Source organism: Pyxicephalus adspersus, chromosome 4, assembly GCF_032062135.1.
Source record: "Pyxicephalus adspersus chromosome 4, UCB_Pads_2.0, whole genome shotgun sequence".
Taxonomy (NCBI): Eukaryota; Metazoa; Chordata; class Amphibia; order Anura; family Pyxicephalidae; genus Pyxicephalus; species Pyxicephalus adspersus.
Window position 1 is genome coordinate 3,764,128 of NC_092861.1, and position 21,445 is coordinate 3,785,572.

The 21,445-nt window shown below is 35.9% G+C and overlaps 1 protein-coding gene and 1 pseudogene across 1 annotated transcript in view; both read left to right on the forward strand.

Moving 5' to 3' along the window:
• The first annotated feature begins 2,107 nt into the window (after window positions 1–2,107).
• On the forward strand, window positions 2,108–3,796 carry LOC140329114 (uncharacterized; annotated as a pseudogene).
• A 1,023-nt stretch (window positions 3,797–4,819) lies between these two features.
• LOC140327980 (uncharacterized) overlaps window positions 4,820–21,445 on the forward strand; it is a 648,380-nt gene continuing 631,754 nt past the window's right edge. The window contains exons 1-2 of the mRNA XM_072407240.1: window positions 4,820–5,947; window positions 20,594–21,442. Coding sequence (XP_072263341.1) covers window positions 4,868–5,947; window positions 20,594–21,442 — 1,929 coding nt within the window. The 5' untranslated portion in view covers window positions 4,820–4,867. The remainder of the gene's footprint in view (window positions 5,948–20,593; window positions 21,443–21,445) is intronic.

The window sequence follows — 21,445 nt, forward strand, 5'->3', positions numbered from 1 at the left end:
TAATGTAAATCCTTTTCCACTTTTTTTATTCTGTTATACCCCTTATAATTGGAAAAAAAGATTTTGAAATAGAAAAAAGTCCCTTTGTTATAATGACTAATGTATTTATTGCTAATATTGTAGGGACCTCCTCCACTGTTGTCAGTGCATCTTCTAATAAAGCGGTCTTTTGAGGTGGTGTTTACTGTGATACCTGGCTCCCACAATCCCTACCATACTTGGGTATCAAACTAACACCCACGTTTTCTAAACTCTATTAAGCAAATAAATTATTATTTAATACAAAATAAAGAATGCTGTAAATTGGTTCTGGTTGTTCCTATAGATTGCTTTTTATTATTGTTGCAAGATTGTTTGCCCTTTCCCATCCCTTTTTTCCATTTTGTTCATTATTATTATTACCTTTTGATTAAGGTTAGACTTTATATGTGAAATGTAAATCCTTTCTTTGCTCCACCATTCCAGGTATTTATACTTTGTACAATTTCAAAAGCGTGTTATATGTTAAAGTTTTTTGTTACCTTGCCAATGCATTTCACTTCACTTTTTCATTTACTGTAAGCCAGTGCTCCTCTACCGGGGCTTTGTGGAACATTAAGGTTCCTCCAGAGGTTGCTAATGGTTTCCTGAACAATGACCAATTTGTGGCACTCAGATACCAATGATATTCCCACTGGACAGAAATGTAGAGGGCATTCTACCCACTGACCACCACATTATTTGTACTGTGAATTGTGGATGAAGTAATTATAGTAGGGATTCCCTAAAGACTTGAAAGTTGTTTCAAGGTATTCCCCAGGTTAAAAAGGTTGTTTAAACACTGATTTAAGCGGTTAAATTTCAGATGTCAAATTGAAATTTCTTGATGTAAATGTCTAAATGTATTCCCAGATAAAAATTTCTTTCAATTTTTCAGAGAGCAGAGAAAGTTAGTTTTTATAACTCCCAAGTTGGGGAAGTATATCCCTATTTACTTCTCGGATGAGAATGAGACAGATTCAAATATATGTTAAAAGTTAATCCTGAATAAATTAATTGAGTTGTTGTTTTCTGAAAATATTTTGGTTCCTGGTAAATCAAACAATGCAAACTTTTTTTGCATTTGCAGCTTTCTCTATGCTTTCAAGTAGTGTTGCAACCCCTTCTGATGTGTACTAAAGTATATGTCTCCTTATGTTAAGGGAATGAGAAATAGATGATACATTCAGTAACTAAAAAGTGTTTCTCAACCTTTTTTAATTATTTTTACAATTTTAAATATGTGTTAGTATACAAATAACAATAAATAAAGTAGCATATCACTTTTTACAATTAAAGTTTTCCTGAAATAATGTCTAGTTTTTAGTGAACAATATGATACCTAATCACAACATGTTTCTCAACTTTTTAATCATGAAATAACTTTCAGGTCTTCAGGGAACCCCTGCTATAATTAATGTATTCACAACTTAAAGTATTTGTACTTGTACTTTAAATAAGGGTTGCAAACGACAGATACAGACAGTGACACAGGAGGAGGCGAGGACTCTGCCCAGAAGAGCTTAGGATGTGGGGGATCACACAATAGGATGGAAGATATAGAGTGGTGGAAAGTAGTGTGGGTTTTAGGAGACAGGAGAAAACGGGTAGGCAAGTTTGAAATAATGGGTTTTGAATGCTCTTTTAAATGAGCAGAAAGTAGGAGCTAGCCGAACAGGTCAAGGAGGACCATTGAGGTCCAAGTCATTAGTAGGTCACTGGAGGAGTGAAAAGAGCCATTAGGGGAATATTTTTCTAGCAGGTCAGAATAGTAGATTTGACAAGAACTGTGGAGGGATTGAAAGGCAAAGCACAGGGGCTTGAAGCTGACTCTAAGGTAAAATGGGAGCCAATGAAGACAGCCACAAAGGAATGCAGCAGAAGAGAAGTAGTGGGAAGGATGGATGAGTCTGGCTGCAGCTTTCATAATAGATTGTAGAGGTTAGTGGAATACCTTAGAGGAGGATGTTACAATAGTCCAGACAAGAGGTGGTAAAAGCATGTACAAGAACATTTGTGGTCTCTGGGGTCAGGTGGGGCAGATTTTGTTGAGACAGCAAAAGTGACAAGAACTGGGAATGTTCTGAATATGCGAGGTAAACGAAAGGGCAGAATCAAAGGTGATGCCAAGACTCTGGCCCTGATTTATGAAAGCTCTCCAGGCTGGGGATAATAGACTTTCAGAAGTGAAGCTGGGTGATCCACCAAACCTGCAATGGATCTGGTCCAAACCATTTAAATGTTCAGAATGTGGCAAGTGCTTTTCACACAATTCTAGTCTTTCTCAACACATGCAAATTCACACAGGGGAAAAACCATTTGAATGTTCAGAATGTGACAAATGCTTCTCAAGAAAACTTCATCTTTCTGAACACCTGAAGACTCACACAGGTGAGAAACCATTTGAATGTTCAGAATGTGATAAGTGCTTCTCAACAAAATCTCGTCTTTCTCAACACATGAGGATTCATACAGGGGAGAAACCATTTAAATGTTCAGAATGTGGCAAGTACTTTTCACAAGTTTCTAATCTTGTTCAACACATGCGAATTCACACAAGGGAGAAAACTTTTAAATGTTAAGAATGTGACAAGTGCTTCTCAAAAAAATATAATCTTTCTCAAAACCTACAGACTCACACAAAGGAGAAATTGTTTGAATGTTCAGAATGTGCTAAGAGCTTTTCCCAACATTGTGATCTTGTTATTCACCAGAGGGATAATCAGACCTTTCTGATTTAATATTTGCTATATGAAAAACAATCCTTTTGCTACTTATTCATCATTTCAATGTTCATAATTTGACAAATGATTTTCTGGAATACCTAATCTTGCTAACTACCAAAAAAAAACACACAGCAGAGAAACAATTTAGGTGTACAGAATGTGGCAAGTGTTTTACACAAAGTGCTAATCTTACTAGCCACCAAAGGACTCAGACAGGTGAGAAACCATTTAAATATTCATAGTGTGACAAGTGCTTCACAGAAAGCTCTCCTTACAAAAAGGATTCACACAGCAGAGAAATGATTTACATGTTTGGAATGTTAAAAGTGTGTCTAAGGCTGATCCAATCTTACTAGACACCAAAGAACTCACACAGGAGGAAAAACTATTTAAATATGTAGAACGTGACAAGTGTTTTTCAAAAAGTTTTCACCAGGAGACCCGCTATAGGAAGATATTTAAATGTTTAAAATGTGACACGTGTCTTTCAGAATGTTCTATTCTTGTGGATCACCAGATAATTAAAATAGAAAGCTTTTAAATATTCAGAATGCGCTTCTCACAAATTACTATTTTAACAATACATGAGAGTTTAAATGTTATAATTGTGGCCAAAAATAAAACAATCTTACATAATGGCTGGATTCAGAACCAGCCACATTGAGAGTTTTAATAGAAAAACCTATGCATGTTTTTAGGATGACTTGGGTACGATCTTCCTTTGAAAAATATAAGAGAGTAGGCAAGTTCTTTGAAATCTGGAGGTCCTTCATAGATACATTAGCTCTACCGATAAAGCAGTGTATCATACCATTTAATCAGACTTCTTGGTATGTGCTGAAATTACTTGCGAATGATTATCTAGTTCATGTAAATGAGAAGTTATAGTGTAGAGTGTACCTTGCTCTTTTCACAGAATGGATTGATATCAGAATACTTTCTTTGTTTATGGCATGTATCCTTTATTGTACTGTATTGGCCAATGTATCATTTTTGATTTTTCAACTGTATCTTTATTATTGTATCCTTTAATAAAACATGTTAAAACTAAATGCTATGAAAGTGTCAGTGTCTCTCAACAAGATCTTATCTTACTCCACACCAGAGAATTCATACAATTAGCAGGCCATGTAAAATCTATTTTCTTTTAATAATCAAATATGAAGCAGTATCTGGGGTTCATGCTTTTTACTTTGCTTAGTGAATGAGCGTATCATACCACACACGTGGCTGCCGATCTCTCCCGGTTACTGCAGAACCTTACCTGCTACACCATCATCTTTGAGACAAAACCTGTTATAGGTTATACCCTGTAGCTGTGATATCAGCCAATATAACTGTATGATCCAATATTTATGCAGCAATCCTTCAATAAAATACATTACTCCTGGGACCTCCGCATCTTAAATTCTCTTTTCTGATGCCGTAGCCACCCAAAAACCACACAGTGCTTAAGCACTAATCAACTGAAGGTCTCTCATGAAGAGTGAGTTAAAAATTCTGTGATCAAGATGAAGCAATGAAATACAAAGATTTATTAGGAAAAACTGAGATTGAGCGTGATCACCGTAGTATGGCTTACAAAATGATCCAAGATCAAAAGAGGGTCAAAGCAGAGACCACACTCATTGCAAACAGAGAGAGGCACAGCTGATACAAACCTTTTTCATTCCTAAAGGAAAGGCAGCCATTGCTAACAGACTGGGTCAAGGTAAAAGCATTGCACCAGTTTGTGCATATGACGTGTCAATGAGTAATGCTGATGCTGTTGCCAAAAGCAACCAGCAGATTGAGAATAAAAGATTGCCTCAGGAGAAGGATCAGTTTGCTTATAAAATAGAAGGTCCTTCTATATCTTCAGGCAAGGAGAGAGTTGCTCAGCCCCCATATGTAAATGAAAAGGATGCATCTTCTTTGTATAGTTGGACAGTAGCCTCATCCATTGTTTGTGGGCAAGGATTACATAAATCTGCTATAGGCAGTGAGGGATGTAGTTTATTTATTGAGATTTTAAATAAACATTTTATATTTTTTTTTCAATAGGTGAAAAAATGTGATAAACTGATCATCCGATGCCTACTGTGGAATAATTTTATATCCAAGCAAATCTTCATAAACACATAATGAGTCAATTTGGAGAAAAGCTGAATCAGTGCCCCGCATGCCAGAAAAGTTTTGCATATAAGTCACAACTCACAACTCACCTAAGGATTCACACAGGAGAGAAACCATTTAAATGTTCAGAATGTGGCAAGTGCTTTTCACTTAAATCTACTCTTTCTCAACACATGAGAATTCACACAGGGGAGAAACCATTTCAATGTTCAGAATGTGGCAAGTGCTTTTCACAAAATTCTAATCTTGCTCAACACATGAGAATTCATACAGGGGAGAAACCATTTGAATGTTCAGAATGTGATAATTGCTTCTCACAAAAATCTTGTCTTTCTCAACACCTTAAGATTCATACAGGGGAGAAACCATTTAAATGTTCAGAATGTGGCAAGTACTTTTCACTAAATTCTACTCTTGTTCACCACATGCGAATTCACACAGGGGAAAAACCATTTGAATGTTCAGAATGTGACAAGTGCTTCTCAAGAAAATTTCATCTTTCTGAACACCTAAGGACTCACACAGGGGAGAAACCGTTTAAATGTTCAGAATGTGATAGGTGCTTCTCAACAAAATCTCTTATTTCTCAACACATGAGGACTCATACAGGGGAGAAACCATTTAAATGTTCAGAATGTGGCAAGTGCTTTTCAAAAAATTCTATTCTTATTCGACACATGCAAATTCACACAGGGGAAAAACCATTTAAATGTTCAGAATGTGACAAGTGCTTCTTAAAAAATTATAATCTTTTTCAACACCTAAAGACTCACACAGGGGAGAAACCATTTAAATGTTCAGAATGTGGCAAGTGCTTTTCACTAGTTTCTAATCTTGTTCAACACATGCGAATTCACACAGGGGAAAAACCATTTGAATGTTCAGAATGTGACAAGTGCTTCTCAAGAAAATGTCATCTTTCTGAACACCTAAAGACTCACACAGGGGAGAAACCGTTTAAATGTTCAGAATGTGATAAGTGCTTTTCAACAAAATATCTTATTTCTCAACACATGAGGACTCATACAGGGGAGAAACCATTTAAATGTTCAGAATGTGACAAGTGCTTTTCAAAAAATTCTATTCTTGTTCAACACATGCAAATTCACACTAGGGAAAAAACAATTTAAATGTTCAGAATGTGGCAAGTGCTTCTTAAAAAAATATAATCTTTTTCAACACCTAAAGACTCACACGGGGAGAAACCATTTAAATGTTCAGAATGTGGCAAGTGCTTTTCACAAAATTCTACTCTTGCTGCACACATGAGAATTCACACACACTCTTGCTATTTGAAGAGGTGGCTGAACCCTACTGATATACTAGTAAGGAAACAATCCTTTTTGCTACTTATTCATCATTTCAATGTTCATAATGTGACAAATGATTTTCAGGAATACCTAATCTTGCTAACTACCAAAAAAACAGAGAAACAATTTAGGTGTACAGAATGTGGCAAGTGTTTTACACAAAGTGTTAATCTTACTAGCCATCAAAGGACTCAGACAGGTGAGAAACCATTTAAATATTCATAGTGTGACAAGTGCTTCACAGAAAGCTCTCCTTACAAAAAGGATTCACACAGGAGAGAATCATTTACATGTTTGGAATGTTAAAAGTGTGTCTAAGGCTGATCCAATCTTACTAGACACCAAAGAACTCACACAGTAGGAAAAACTATTTAAATATGTAGAACGTGAAAAGTGTTTTTCAAAAAGTTTTCACCAGAAGACTCGCTATAGGAAGATATTTGAATGTTTAAAATGTGACACGTCTTTCAGATAGAAAAACCTATGCATGTTTTTAGGATGACTTGGGTACGATCTTCCTTTGAAAAATATAAGAGAGTAGGCAAGTTCTTTGAAATCTGGAGGTCCTTCATAGATACATTAGCTCTGCAGATAAAGCAGTGTATCATAACATTTAATCAGACTTCTTGGTATGTGCTGAAATTACTTGCAAATGATTATCTAGTTCATGTAAATGAGAATTTATAATGTAGAGTGTACCTTGATCTTTTCACAGAATGGATTGATATCACAATACCTTCTTTGTTTATGGCATGTATCCTTTATTGTACTGTATTGGCCAATGTATCATTTTTGATTTTTCAACTGTATCTTTATTATTGCATCCTTTAATAAAACATGTTAAAAATAAATGTTATGAAAGTGTCAATGTCTCTCAACAAGATCTTATCTTACGCCACACCAGAGAATTCATACAATTAGCAAGCCATGTAAAATCTATTTTGTTTTATTAATCAAATATGAAGCAGTATCTGGGGTTCATGCTTTTTACTTTGCTTAGTGAATGATATGCGTATCATACCACACACGTGGCTGCCGATCTCTCCCGGGTAACTGCAGAACCTTGCTTCATGCAGCCCTCAAAATCCTCTGCGATCTCCGGGGGTTAATCAACCTTTAGTGCCCCAGGGATCGCAAACAGGAGGATTCCCAGAGCTGAATGCAGTATCTTCTCAAAAATTTAATTGAACGTAAAATATCAATGGATTCTTAGGATAAACAGCTAAATATCATATTGTTTTACTCTGCATTGCTTCATGATATACCCTTTCTGATACCTTTGTGTCTTGTAAATGTATATTCAAAATTTTTTGCAATTTCTGCAAAAATGAGGAAGGGTTACAACTGTGGCTCTGATTTATCAAGCAAGTGCGTGTAAGTTTGCTGCACATATATACGCGCTGATATACAAAGTGTATTACCAGGAGTTGGAGCCAGAGCCAAGTGCTAGTACACTCGTCTTTACTTTCCGGATTCCTGCCTTGATAAATGAGCAATAGGGGTCAAGAATACGCCAATTAAGACGATTAGTTTGCAGCTGCGTGATGGTGAGGTCATAGCAAATAATTAGCACACACCTGGTCTCTGTTCTGTGCGCATCTAACAGTCCATTACAGGTCAATTTGAATCCTTAATACTTCATCTTTTTTTGGGTAAGTGCTACATTTTTATGTTATATTATACTCATTCACAAAATTGGTTCATTTATTGTTACATTTGTTGCACTGTCTTGATACTTTTTGGTTTGCTAATTTATATCAAGCTGTATAAATACTAATTAGCACTTTATAATATGTCATAACACAATAGTATAAATGTAAAAGGAAATGTCACCAAGCATTCATGATCTGATTCAAATTTCATTCTAGCTTGGCTTGATAGAAATCAAATATTTGAAAAAAAGATTGTCGGCAAAGTTGTTTTAATACATGTATCAAGGAACATTTAGTGATTTCACATGTGTGTATGTCAAAATACATTTAAATGTATAGAAATATATATGCATTTTCACCATTACTATTTTAACTTGACTGGTTTGTGTTTATGCGTGTGTGTGTGTGTGGGAGGGGGGGGGATTAATCAAGTAAGTTTGCTTGGATGGTATGCATTGATGTGACTTTGTAATCCTCATTATTGTTAGTTGCATCTTTTGCTGCAATGCTTTTGTGCCTGGTTTCTAATGACAGTTTCTGTTGTTTAGCAGTTTTTAAGCAATGTTTTGTCTTTTTTTCCCCACAAATATTCAGTACAAATGTCTGCATGGTTTCCACTCTAAACTGCTACTTGAACCCCTTAGTTGCCATTGTCCCAATCTTAGAGTCACATTGTCACATATTGGTATTTGAATGTATTATGTACATATTCCTTTTATGAATAATTTGTCATTGTTTTTATTTCTTTGTTTTTTGTTTAAATTGTATTAGTTTGGTAATTGCACTCATGTTGATTTGCTGCCACACAACTCCTCTGTTCATTTGTAGTTGTGTTATCGGTTTGTTGTCATGCTGTGCTGAATGATGTTAGCACTATTGTATACAAGCACACTTCCACTTGCTGTCCAAACACGTTGCCAATTAGTTGTCCAGCTGAGTTGCGTACTCATTCTAACACACCTGACGGTGATGGAAGGAGGTCCAGGTTGCCAAGCAAAACATCAAAGCACATTGATTGCCAAGCTCACAAACAGGGTCAGACACTCTTAGAAATGAACAGATATTCTGTTGTTGCTCAACCTAATTTAGCACATTAAATACTGTTTGTATTTGTATGCATTATTTAGATCTTTACATAAAACAAATAGTACTAGTATCTAAAATGTCCAGGGATAAATACACTTTGTGCCAAACATATTTTCTTGCTTTTCCAGCCTTTCGGGGTGTTTATGCAAGTTTGAATAGCATTTTAGACCTTGGCCCACTATATATTGACTTACTCACCTCAGCTTGGTAGTGGAAGCACATAGAGGTGGATTCCTCCTTTAACCAGAAGCAATATCCTCCATGAATGTTGCTTGGAGCCAAGCCCATGACATCAGAAATCATAGGAACAAAAGGGCAAACTTTTCAATTTGAATAATGTTAAGCAATATGCCCAAGAAAATCATATTGTCTATTTCTTCCCATAACTATTTTATATGTATTTGTACACACATAAATGCATATATATATTTGCATGTATGTACATAAATTAGTGCACATTAAGCAAAACAAACAATATACACCTAAATAGAAAAACTTACCGAAATGAGGATCCTTCTCTGAAAAATTGGCTGGTGCATCTTTCAATTGATAGAACACAGTTCACGCGCACATAGGGTTTACTTCTTGGCGCACAACAATGTGCATTACACTCCTAAGGTTTGACGCAAACTATGCACATTAAATTGAGTTTTAATAAGCCAACTGTGTTTTTTTTAGCACGTCAAGCAAATCATAGAAGGGAACTGCCAAAAAACAAGCATAATTGAATTTTTAAATTGTAGGTCCTGGGAGATTGTAAAGGAGATCACATAAAAATTAACTCCCACCCCAAAAACAAACCACTACAAAATGTTTCAAAAAACTTTATTCAAAATAATCCCATTTGCTAAAAGTTCACATTAAAATATAGAGACCACACAGACAGCACTAATTTTACATGACAAAATAAAAAAACAAAACACATGTAAACCCACACTTGCATATGAAGCCAAATTAGTTAAAAAATGGCCCAACAAATATTCCATACCAAAAATACCTACCAAACCAATATGCAATTTTGACCTATCAAGGGTGGAAAACTGGATTAGAAAATGTTTATGCAGGACAAACATTTAAAAGTGGTAATAAAGACATAATATGGCCACAAACACAATAACATAGCATTATCACTGACTTCTAAATTGTGGCAAAATGGACATTGTTACATTCAAAGTTGAAAAAACAAAAGCAGCTATTGTGCTAAATAGTAATCAAAGTATCAAATGTAACAAACAAAACAACAGCCCCTCCTTGAAAAAAAATTAGGACAAAGAAACAAGCAAGTTGGACAGCACCCCTATATATGCTCATCATTATGCACACAGGTGCTAAAAATTACCATGCAATTAAGCATGCTCAGTCCGTTAAATTTGGCTTGGTTTGTTTTTTTTTGTTTGACATTCCATAATCATTTATTGATCCGATCCTTTGGAGTTGTACACCAGTGAACAGCTATTCAAGAACAAACAAAGAAAGCAACTGACAGTGTGGGATCCCCAGGCACTAGGGGTTACATGAGGACAAGTCACCCCATTCAGCTCTAGTGCTCTGTGATTGGGTGAGCAAAGGGGATACCTGATGATACTTGAGTCGTCATCAGGGTTTCCCCTGTTCATGCGAATATCACTAGAGCTGAATGGGGAGACATGTCCTCATGTATCCCCGAGCGCCTGGGGATCCCACACTGTTAGTAGGCTCACAGCTGTGTGCATGAATGAATGCAGCTGTGTGAATCAAACTGTCATTGCGGGATAACCTGTCAAAAAGTAAAAGTAGAAAAGTTACATTAAACACACATAAAAAAAATATTTTACCATTAAAGCCTTGTCTTATTTTTTTTACACATATTTGAACCCTTTCAGGAACACAGGAAGGGGTTTAATGTTCCCCCATACTCATTCCCCAGGGTGGGGTGGTGGGGATCTGGGAGTTTTTCTAATAAAGGGGGCTTCCAGTTTCCAAAGTCCCGCTAAAAACACTTAAAAAAAAAAACCATTGTTTTCAGCGGATGCTTTCTTAAAAACTTTACAATTGCTTGTAAAAATGCATAAAAACGCAAATAAATGTGGAAGAAATGTTTACATGCATTTTTACGTTGTCTAGATCAGGATGGAGGCAACCATAAACGTTAGAGACTGCTGGTAGGTATCTGTACTTCTGTTTTTTTTTTCCAGAACTGTTAATGCTGAAACCATGAAGACCATTAGAACTGACAAAGTATTCACAGTAAATAAAATATGATGTCTTCTTTTCTATTTTTTTTATTATCCTGGAATGGATTCCACAAATGACGACAAAACAAATAGCTGAATATGCCAAGCACAGAGTAAGAGATTCAGTAGTCAGGAAGCAGACTTTTCTTAATATGATGGTGTTTAGACATAAGAATAAGACGCCGTGAGAGGTGGAGATCTTGAAGTACAGCAAGAAAGAGAGCAGGGTCGATACCCAGATATCAAAAAAGGCTGAGGAATATATTATATATATAAAGAAAAGAAAAGAAAAGGCATAATGAAGGAAAATATCGAGACAACCAATCTGAAGAGCAATACGTTAAAAAAATGAATGTGATAGAAGATCCTTGATATCTCAATGGAGATAAACGTGTGACATTCCTGGTCCTGAGCCTAAACCTGTGTCAGTGGTAAAGAGATGTTTCAATGTGGGCATAGGATATTTATTGAAAATATTTTGAGTTGAAATTTAACTTAAAATTATCAATAATTTGGACTTGCCATTCTACCTCTTTAAAAACTTTTAAGAATTGCCTTGACAACCAATAACTGTGTTAATAATAAAGGTAGCAAAGCATTTTCATGGAGGTGGGGAGGGGGGTGTTAAAAATGCTTTCTTTGCCATGGTCTTGCAAACATTATCTAACATTGTATCAAGCATGTTCTAGGTCAGAAAATACTTTAATATTTAAATAGTGCTTATTTTGAGTTTTAAAAAAGGTATATATATATATATGGCATGTACTGTAACCAAAGTTCTCGGGGCTATTAAAAATCTAAAAATGGGTAGTGCCCCTGGCCCAGATGGATTTTATATTATGTATTACAAAAGATTTGGGGAGGTGTTGGCACTTTACTTAGTACACTATTTTTACTATACTATTTATTTATATTTTACTATACTTTTATACACTATAATTACTTGCATGAGGTTAGATTAGCCCTCAAGAAGGGAAATAAAGCTCTAATTAGCATCCTTCCTAAAGTAAAGACAACTCGGAGGTTGCCGACTATAGACCTATATCTGTTATCTATTAGGATCCTAAAATATGGATGAAAATTTTAGCAATCCGTTTGAACTCCTTTTTATGCCAATATATCCATCTGGACCAGGTAGGGTTTCTAAGGCACTGTCAAGCCCCAGACTAAACCAGGAGGATGGCTGACCTCATCTCAGCTATCATAGGGAACTGGGTCAGGAATAGGGAAGCTATGCAACTTTCTATTGATTTACATAAAGTGTTCGATAGCTTGTCCTGGGATTATCTGAAAATTTTGCTGTAAATAAGGGACTTTGGTATGGCATTCATACGTCTTTTAATTACTTTCTCTACTCCTTCAGTTTCTATTTCTATTAAAGGCTAATCTTCTCTGCTGATTCACATAAGGAGAAGTACTAGACAGGGATGCCCGGTATACCAATTGTTTGCTCTGGCCATAGAACCCCTGGCATTGTCAATTAGACAAAACCCAGATAATAGAGGGATAAAGAGTGGGCCTACAGAACACAAATGTTGATCATATGCAGAGGATGTCCTATATATATCATCCCCTCTGGTCACGCTCCTTAATCTCTTTAGAGAATTGAAACTTTTCTCAGGACTGTCGGGTCTGATAGTGAACAGTAGCAGATCGCTAACCATTAACCTCGTCCTCCCACAACCTCTGGTCATCCATCTCCAACAAAACTTTGATTCTACCTGGCTCCCACAATCCCTACCATACTTGGGTTTCAAACTAACATCCACATTTTCTAAACTCTATTAAGCAAAGAAATTATTAGTTAATACAAAATAAAGAATGCTGTAAATTGGTTCTGGCTGTTCCTATAGATTGCTTTTTATTATTGTTGCAAGATCGTTTGCCCTTTCCCATCCCTTTTTTCCATTTTGTTCATTATTATTATTACCTTTTGATTAAGGTTAGACTTTATATGTGAAATGTAAATCCTTTTCCCCTATTTTTATTCTGTTATACCCCTTAAAATTGGAAAAAAAAAATTGAAATAAAAAAAAGTCCCTTCGTTATAATGACTAATGTATTTATTGTTAATATTGTAGTGACCTCCGCCACTGTTGTCGCTACAATGAAGCGGTCTTTTGAGGTGGTGTTTACTGTGATATAATATAACAGAGAAGGTTAGGATTATGATATACACAGTTGTTACCCTTTTTGATTTCTGAAGTGGCTGAAATAGTTGCATATTATACTATGGAACTGATTTATTAAAGCTCTCCAAGGCTGGAGAGGATACACTTTCATTACTAAGGCTGGGTGATCCAGCAAACCTGGAGTGGATTTCATAAAAGTCATTAGCTATTTGTTAGCAAATGTTTTAAATTCTGAGCCAAACCAATTTTTAGGTTTGATAGATCATCCACCTTCACTGACAAAAATGTATTGTCTCCCATCTTAAAGAGCTTTAATAAAAAAAGGCCTATGTGTTTATATGCTTTATACCAGTTCTATAGAATGCTTTGTTCAAAATAAAAGATTTTGACCTTGTTCTTTTTATTGTTAAATATATGAGGATGTGGTCTTCATACCCATATTTGATTATTCTACTAAACCAATTGTCATGCTATTTTTAGTTTGCATTTTACATTCCCACCCAGTAATAAAATGCTAATGATTTTGTATGCTAGGTGAGACAAAGAATGGTCACACTGCCCAGTAATGTTTTGGAAACACACCCTTTTTTTAGGTAGATTACACCTATTAGCAATTCTAAAGCCTCCTTATGTTATAGGATGGCTGGGAATTGTATTTAAGGTAAAACACAGCTCAGTCAGTTACTAGTATCACAGACAGATCAGGAGAACAAGGTTTTGCAGATACATCTCTATGCTCCACCATTCCAGGTATTTACAATTTGTATGTTTGCAAAAGCGTGTTATATGTTAAAGTTTTTTTTCTTACCTTGCCAATGCATTTCACTTTTACTTTTTTCATTTACTGTAAGCCAGTGTTCCTCTACCAGGGCTTTGTGGAACATTAAGGGTCCTCCAGAGGTTGCTAATGGTTTCCTGAACAATGACCAATTTGTGGCACTCAGATACCCATGATCTCCCCACTGGACAGAAATGTAGAGGGCATTCTTCCCACTGACCACCACATTAATGTACCTTGAGTTTTGGATGAAGTAATTATAGTAGGGGTTCCCTAAAGATTTGAAAGTTGTTTTAAGGTATTCCCCAGGTTAAAAAGGTTGTTTAAACACTGATTTAAGCGGTTAAATTTCAGATGTCAAATTGAAATTACTTGATGTAAATGTATTCCCAGATAAAAATTTCTTTCAATTTTTCAGAGAGCAGAGGAAGTTAGTTTTTATAACTCCCAAGTTGGGGAAGTATATCCCTATTTACTTCTCGGATGAGAATGGGACAGATTCAAATATGTGTTAAAAGTTAATCCTTAATAAATTAATTGAGTTGTTTTCTGAAAATATTTTGGTTCCTGGTAAATCAAACAATGCCATTTTTTTCTCTATGCTTTCAAGTAGTGTTGCAACCCCTTCTGATGGGTACTAAGGTATATGTCTCTTTATGTTAAGGGATTAAAAAGGAAGAGGCATTCAGTAACATTCAAAAACTAAAAAGTGTTTCTCAACCTTTTTTTAAATTTTTGAATTGAGGTTAACCAGTGAAACACTATTTACATACAGTTTTAAATATGTGTTAGTATACAAATAACAATAAATAAAGTAGCATATAAATTTACAATTAAAGTTTTCCTGAAATAATGTCTAGTTTTTAGTGAACAATATGATACCTAATCACAACATGTTTCTCAACTTTTTAATCATGAAATAACTTTCAGGTCTTTAGGGAACCCCTGCTATAATTAATGCATTCACAACTTACAGTATATAGGTGCGGTGAGGAAAGAACGCCTTTTTCTTTGCTTGCCAGGGCCAAGATTGCCAACCTTACTGATGGAGAAACCTTAGACTTCCATAGAACCGTGGTTGAGAAACACTGGTCTAAGGTAACAATGATATATCTTTCTGTGGAATACATTCATTAAAAAATGTTCATTTTAGGACAGGTTGAGTGTTATTTGCTGGAATTCCTGTGAAGAATATTGGGGGAATGACTGACTACATTTTGGAACATTTTAAACCTAAATCAGTAAACTGGAATTCGGATAAAGAATTAATGTTAATGTTTATTCAGTTTATTTAAAGTAACTGCTTATTTCAATTATCATTGAACCAAAAACTTTCTGAGTAACTGATAATTATTAGAAGACAAAAGGCATCACTTGAACCCAAACCTAACCTAACCTACCAAGCAGCCTGTAGGTGAGTTTGCAGCAGCATTTATATTTTTCAATTCCTCAGCAGAACGCTTTTAATCAAAGCACAATTTTTCAATATTTATAGAATCCCTAATTATTATTACTAATATTATTAATAATAAACAGGATTTATATAGCACCCACATATTACGCAGCGTTGTATTTTAAATGAGGGTTGCAAACGACAGATACAGACAGTGACACAGGAGGAGGAGAGGACTCTGCCCAGAAGAGCTTAGGAGGTGGGGGATCACACAATAGGATGGGAGATATGGAGTGATGGGAAGTAGTGTGGGTTTTAGGAGACAGGAGAGGAAGGGTAGGCAAGTTTGAAATAATGGGTTTTGAATGCTCTTGAGTTGAATGAGCTGAAAGTAGGGGCTAGCCTGAGGTGTGGCGTGACTAACTGAGGTTAACAGATAGAAATATGTCAGGGAGAGATTTGGTATTTAAATTGATCCTTGCAATTAAGTATTGTACATCTATACTTTAAAGGCCCCCTATGCTGTGATGTCACATGAAAAAAATGCTTATGTGTATTTATCTAAGCACCAGCATATGAAATTGTATAAACCAGTTGTAGCTAGAAGATCTGCCCAGGCATAGCACAAGACATCCCTTGAAGGCCCTGCCATACCTTTCTTTTCTGGTGCATTGCAATAACACATTGTTCTATGACGAGTTCTGTTTTATCCAGGTTGAGTTTCAGGAATCAGTCAGACATCCATGATGATATGGCCAACAGGCAGCATAAAACCTTGTCCGGGACTAAAGGAGACAAGTCAGGGGGGCCAGATAGATTTGAGTGTCATCAGCATATAGATGGTACTGTAAACTAAAGGAGGATATGAGACTACTGAGAGAAGAGGTGTACAGGGGAAAGAGAACCGGTCCAAGGACTGGCCCTTGGGGAACACCAACAGGGAGGAGAGTGGCTCAAAAGCCTCACTTGAGTGGGTCCAGGAGAGAGTTGGCGTTCAGGTAGTCAGCGAATCTTTTATAGACAAGGTGCTCAAAAAATATGGAAACATATAAGAGAAGGGTTTCTTCAGGTTTCTTCCTTAATATAGCATTTTAAATATTAAGAGGTATCAGAAAACTCTGATGGGTTGAATAAAGCATAAAGCTTACAGCCCTGATGTGCAGACACTGTGCACTGAGGTTCAGGAGCAAAAATCCCATTAACCAGGTAAATTAAATATTTTAATTAGCTATTAATCTGCAAAAATATATTTTACATTGTTAAGTGAAAAAGTCCTTTTTTTCTTCAGATTGACAGCTAACTGCATGATCCTGTATATAGCATTAAGGTAAGAAACAATATATGCAGTGTTAGATTTGTTTTATAATGGTTTTGCGGCTCCAAGTTTTTTTTTCTTTTCGAAAACGGGTCCAAGTGGCTCTTTATGTCTTAAAGGTTGCAGACCCCTGTACTAAACCAATTGTCATGCTATTTTTAATTTGCATTTTACATTCCCTCCCAGTAATAAAATGCTAATGATTTTGTATGCTTGGTGGAGACAAAGAATGGTCACACTGCCCAGTAGTGTTTTGGAAACACACCCTTTTGTTAGGTAGATTACACCTATTAGCAATTCTAAAGCCTCCTTATGTTGGAGGATGGTTGGGAATTGTATTTAAGGTAAAACACAGCTCAGTCAGTTACTAGAATCACAGACAGATCAGGAGAACAAGGTTTTGCAGATACATCCCTATGCTCCACAATTCCAGGTATTTATACTTTGTATAATTTCAAAAGCATGGTATATGTTAAAGTTTTTTGTTACCTTGCCAATGCATTTCACTTTTACTTTTTTCATTTACTGTAAGCCAGTGCTCCTCTACCAGGGCTTTGTGGAACATTAAGGTTCCTCCAGAGGTTGCTAATGGTTTCCTGAACAATGACCAATTTGTGGCACTCAGATACCAATGATCTCCCCACTGGACAGAAATGTAGAGGGCATTCTTCCCACTGACCACCACATTAATGTACCTTGAGTTGTGGATGAAGTAGTTATAGTAGGGGTTCCCTAAAAACTTGAAAGTTGTTTCAAGGTATTTCCCAGGTTAAAAAGGTTGTTTAAACACTGATTTAAGTGGTTAAATTTCAGATGTCAAATTGAAATTTCTTGATGTAAATGTCTAAATGTATTCCCAGATAAAAATTTCTTTCAATTTTTCAGAGAGCAGAGAAAGTTAGTTTTTATAACTCCCAAGTTGGGGAAGTATATCCCTTTTTACTTCTCATGTGAGAATGAGACAGATTCAAATATGTGTTAAAAGTTAATCATGAATAAATTAATTGAGTTGTTGTTTTTTGAAAATATTTTGGTTACTGGTAAATCAAACAATACAAACTTTTTTTTGCATTTGCAACTTTCTCTATGCTTTCAAGTAGTGTTGCAACCCCTTCTGATGGGTACTAAAGTATATGTCTCTTTATGTTAGGGGATTAAAAAGGAAGAGGCATTCAGTAACATTCAATAACTAAAAAGTGTTTCTCAACCTTTTTTTAAATTTTTGAATTGAGGTTAAACAGTGAAACAATATTTACATACAGTTTTAAATATGTGTTAGTATACAAATAACAATAAATAAAGTAGCATATAACTTTACAATTAAAGTCTTCCTGAAATAATGTCTAGTTTTTAGTGAACAATATGATACCTAATCACAACATGTTTCTCAACTTTTTAATCATTAAATAACTTTCAGGTCTTCAGGGAACCCCTGCTATAATTAATGCATTCACAACTTAAAGTATTTAGGTGTGGTGAGGAAAGAATGCCTTTTTCTTTGCTTGCCAGGGCCAAGATTGACAACCTTACTGATGGAGAAACCTTAGACTTCCATAGAACCGTGGTTGAGAAACACTGGTCTAAGGTAACAATGATATATCTTTCTGTGGAATACATTCATTAAAAAAATGTTCATTTTAGGACAGGTAGAGTGTTATTTGCTGGAATTCCTGTGAAGAATATTAGGGGAATGACTGACTACATTTTGGAACATTTTAAACCTAAATCAGTAAACTGGAATTCGGATAAAGAATTAATGTTAATGTTTATTCAGTTTATTTAAAGTAACTGCTTATTTCAATTATCATTGAACCAAAAACTTTCTGAGTAACTGATAATTATTAGAAGACAAAAGGCATCACTTGAACCCAAACATAACCTAACCTACCAAGCAGCCTGTAGGTGAGTTTGCAGCAGCATTTATATGTTTTATTTCCTTAACAGAACGCTTTTAATCAAAGCACAATTTTTTACTATTTATAGAATCCCTAATTATTATTACTAATATTATTATTAATAAACAGGATTTATATAGCATTAACATTACGCAGCGTTGTATTTTAATTAAGGGTTGCAAACGACAGATACAGACAGTGACACAGGAGGAGGAGAGGACTCTGCCCAGAAGAGCTTAGGATGTGGGGGATCACACAATAGGATGGAAGATATAGAGTGGTGGAAAGTAGTGTGGGTTTTAGGAGACATGAGAAGATGTGTAGGCAAGTTTGAAATAATGGGTTTTGAATGCTCTTTTAAATGAGCAGAAAGTAGGAGCTAGCCAAACAGGATGAGGAGGACCATTGAGGAAGTCATTAGTAGGTCACTGGAGGAGTGAAAAGAGCCGTTAGGGGAATATTTTTCTACCAGTTCAGAATGGTAGATTTGACAAGAACTGTGGAGAGATTGAAAGGCAAAGCACAGGGGCTTGAAGCTGACTCTAAGGTAAAATGGGAGCCAATGAAGACAACCACAAAGGAATGCAGCAGAAGAGAAGTAGTGGGAAGGATGGATGAGTCTGGCTGCAGCTTTCATAATAGATTGTAGAGGTTAGTGGGATACCTTAGAGGAGGATGTTACAATAGTCCAGACAAAGCATGTACAAGTACATTTGTGGTCTCTGGGGTCAGGTAGGGCAGATTTTGTTGAGACAGCAAAAGTGACAAGAACTGGGAATGTTCCAAATATGGGAGGTAAATGAAAGGGCAGAATCAAAGGTGATGCCAAGACAATGTGCCTGAGGTGAGGAGTGACTAACTGAGGTTAACAGTTACAAATATGTCAGAGGGAGATTTGGTATTTAAATTGATCCTTGCAATTAAGTATTGTACTGCTGTGATGTCATATGAAAAAAAATGCTTATGTGCATTTATCTAAGCACCAGCATATGAAATTGTATAAACCGGTTGTAGCTAGAAGATCTGCCCAGGCATAGTACAAGACATCCCTTGAAGGCCCTGCCATACCTTTCTTTTCTGGTGCATTGCAATAACACATTGTGCTATGACGAGTTCTGTTTTATCCAGGTTGAGTTTCAGAAATCTGTCAGACATCCATGATGATATGGCCAACAGGCAGCATAAAACCTTGTCCAGGACTAAGGGAGACAAGTCAGGGGGGGGCAGATAGATTTGAGTGTCATCAGCATATATATAGTACTGTAAACTAAAGAAGGATATGAGACTACCGAGAGAGGAGGTGTACAGAGAAAAGAGACTGGTTCCAAGGACTGACCCTTGGGGAACACCAACAGGGAGGAGAGTGGCTCAAAAGCCTCACTGGAGTGGGTCCAGGAGAGAGTTGGCATTCAGGTAGTCAGTGAGTCTTTTATAGACAAGGTGCTCAAAAAGTATGGAAACATATAAGAGAAGGGAGATAGGAAGGTAGCTAGAAGGTACAGAGGGGTCTAGTGAGGGTTTCTTCCCTAATATAGCATTTTAAATATTAAGAGGTATCAGAAAACTCTGATGGGTTGAATAAAGCATAAAGCATAAAGTTCAGGTACGAAAAGATATTTTTGAGAAGTTAATACTTCAAAAAGAAAGTCAAGATATTCCCAATAATACATAGTCATAGAATCATATATTGAAAGAGTCATCGAAAATCTAAATCAGTTTATCATGGTTTGTCATTACATAAATCTGCTATAGGCAGTGAGGGATGTAGTTTATTTATTGAGATTTTAAATAAACATTTTATATTTTTTTTTCAATAGGTGAAAAAATGTGATAAACTGATCATCCGATGCCTACTGTGGAATAATTTTATATCCAAGCAAATCTTCATAAACACATAATGAGTCAATTTGGAGAAAAGCTGAATCAGTGCCCCGCATGCCAGAAAAGTTTTGCATATAAGTCACAACTCACAACTCACCTAAGGATTCACACAGGAGAGAAACCATTTAAATGTTCAGAATGTGGCAAGTGCTTTTCACTTAAATCTACTCTTTCTCAACACATGAGAATTCACACAGGGGAGAAACCATTTCAATGTTCAGAATGTGGCAAGTGCTTTTCACAAAATTCTAATCTTGCTCAACACATGAGAATTCATACAGGGGAGAAACCATTTGAATGTTCAGAATGTGATAATTGCTTCTCACAAAAATCTTGTCTTTCTCAACACCTTAAGATTCATACAGGGGAGAAACCATTTGAATGTTCAGAATGTGACAAGTGCTTCTCAAGAAAATTTCATCTTTCTGAACACCTGAAGACTCACACAGGTGAGAAACCCTTTGAATGTTCAGAATGTGATAAGTGCTTCTCAACAAAATCTCTTATTTCTCAACACATGAGGACTCATACAGGGGAGAAACCATTTAAATGTTCAGAATGTGGCAAGTACTTTTCACTAGTTTCTAATCTTGTTCAACACATGCGAATTCACACAGGGGAGAAACCATTTGAATGTTTAGAATGTGATAGGTGCTTTTTAAACAAATCTCTTCTTTCTCAACACCTGAAGACTCATACAGGGGAAAAACCATTTAAATGTTCAAAATGTGACAAGTGCTTTTCAAAAAATTCTATTCTTGTTCAAAACATGCAAATTCACGCTGGGGAAAAACCATTTAAATGTTCAGAATGTGGCAAGTGCTTTTTAAAAAATTATAATCTTTTTCAACACCTAAGGACTCACACAGGGGAGAAACCATTTAAATGTTCAGAATGTGGCAAGTGCTTTTCACAAAATTCTACTCTTGCT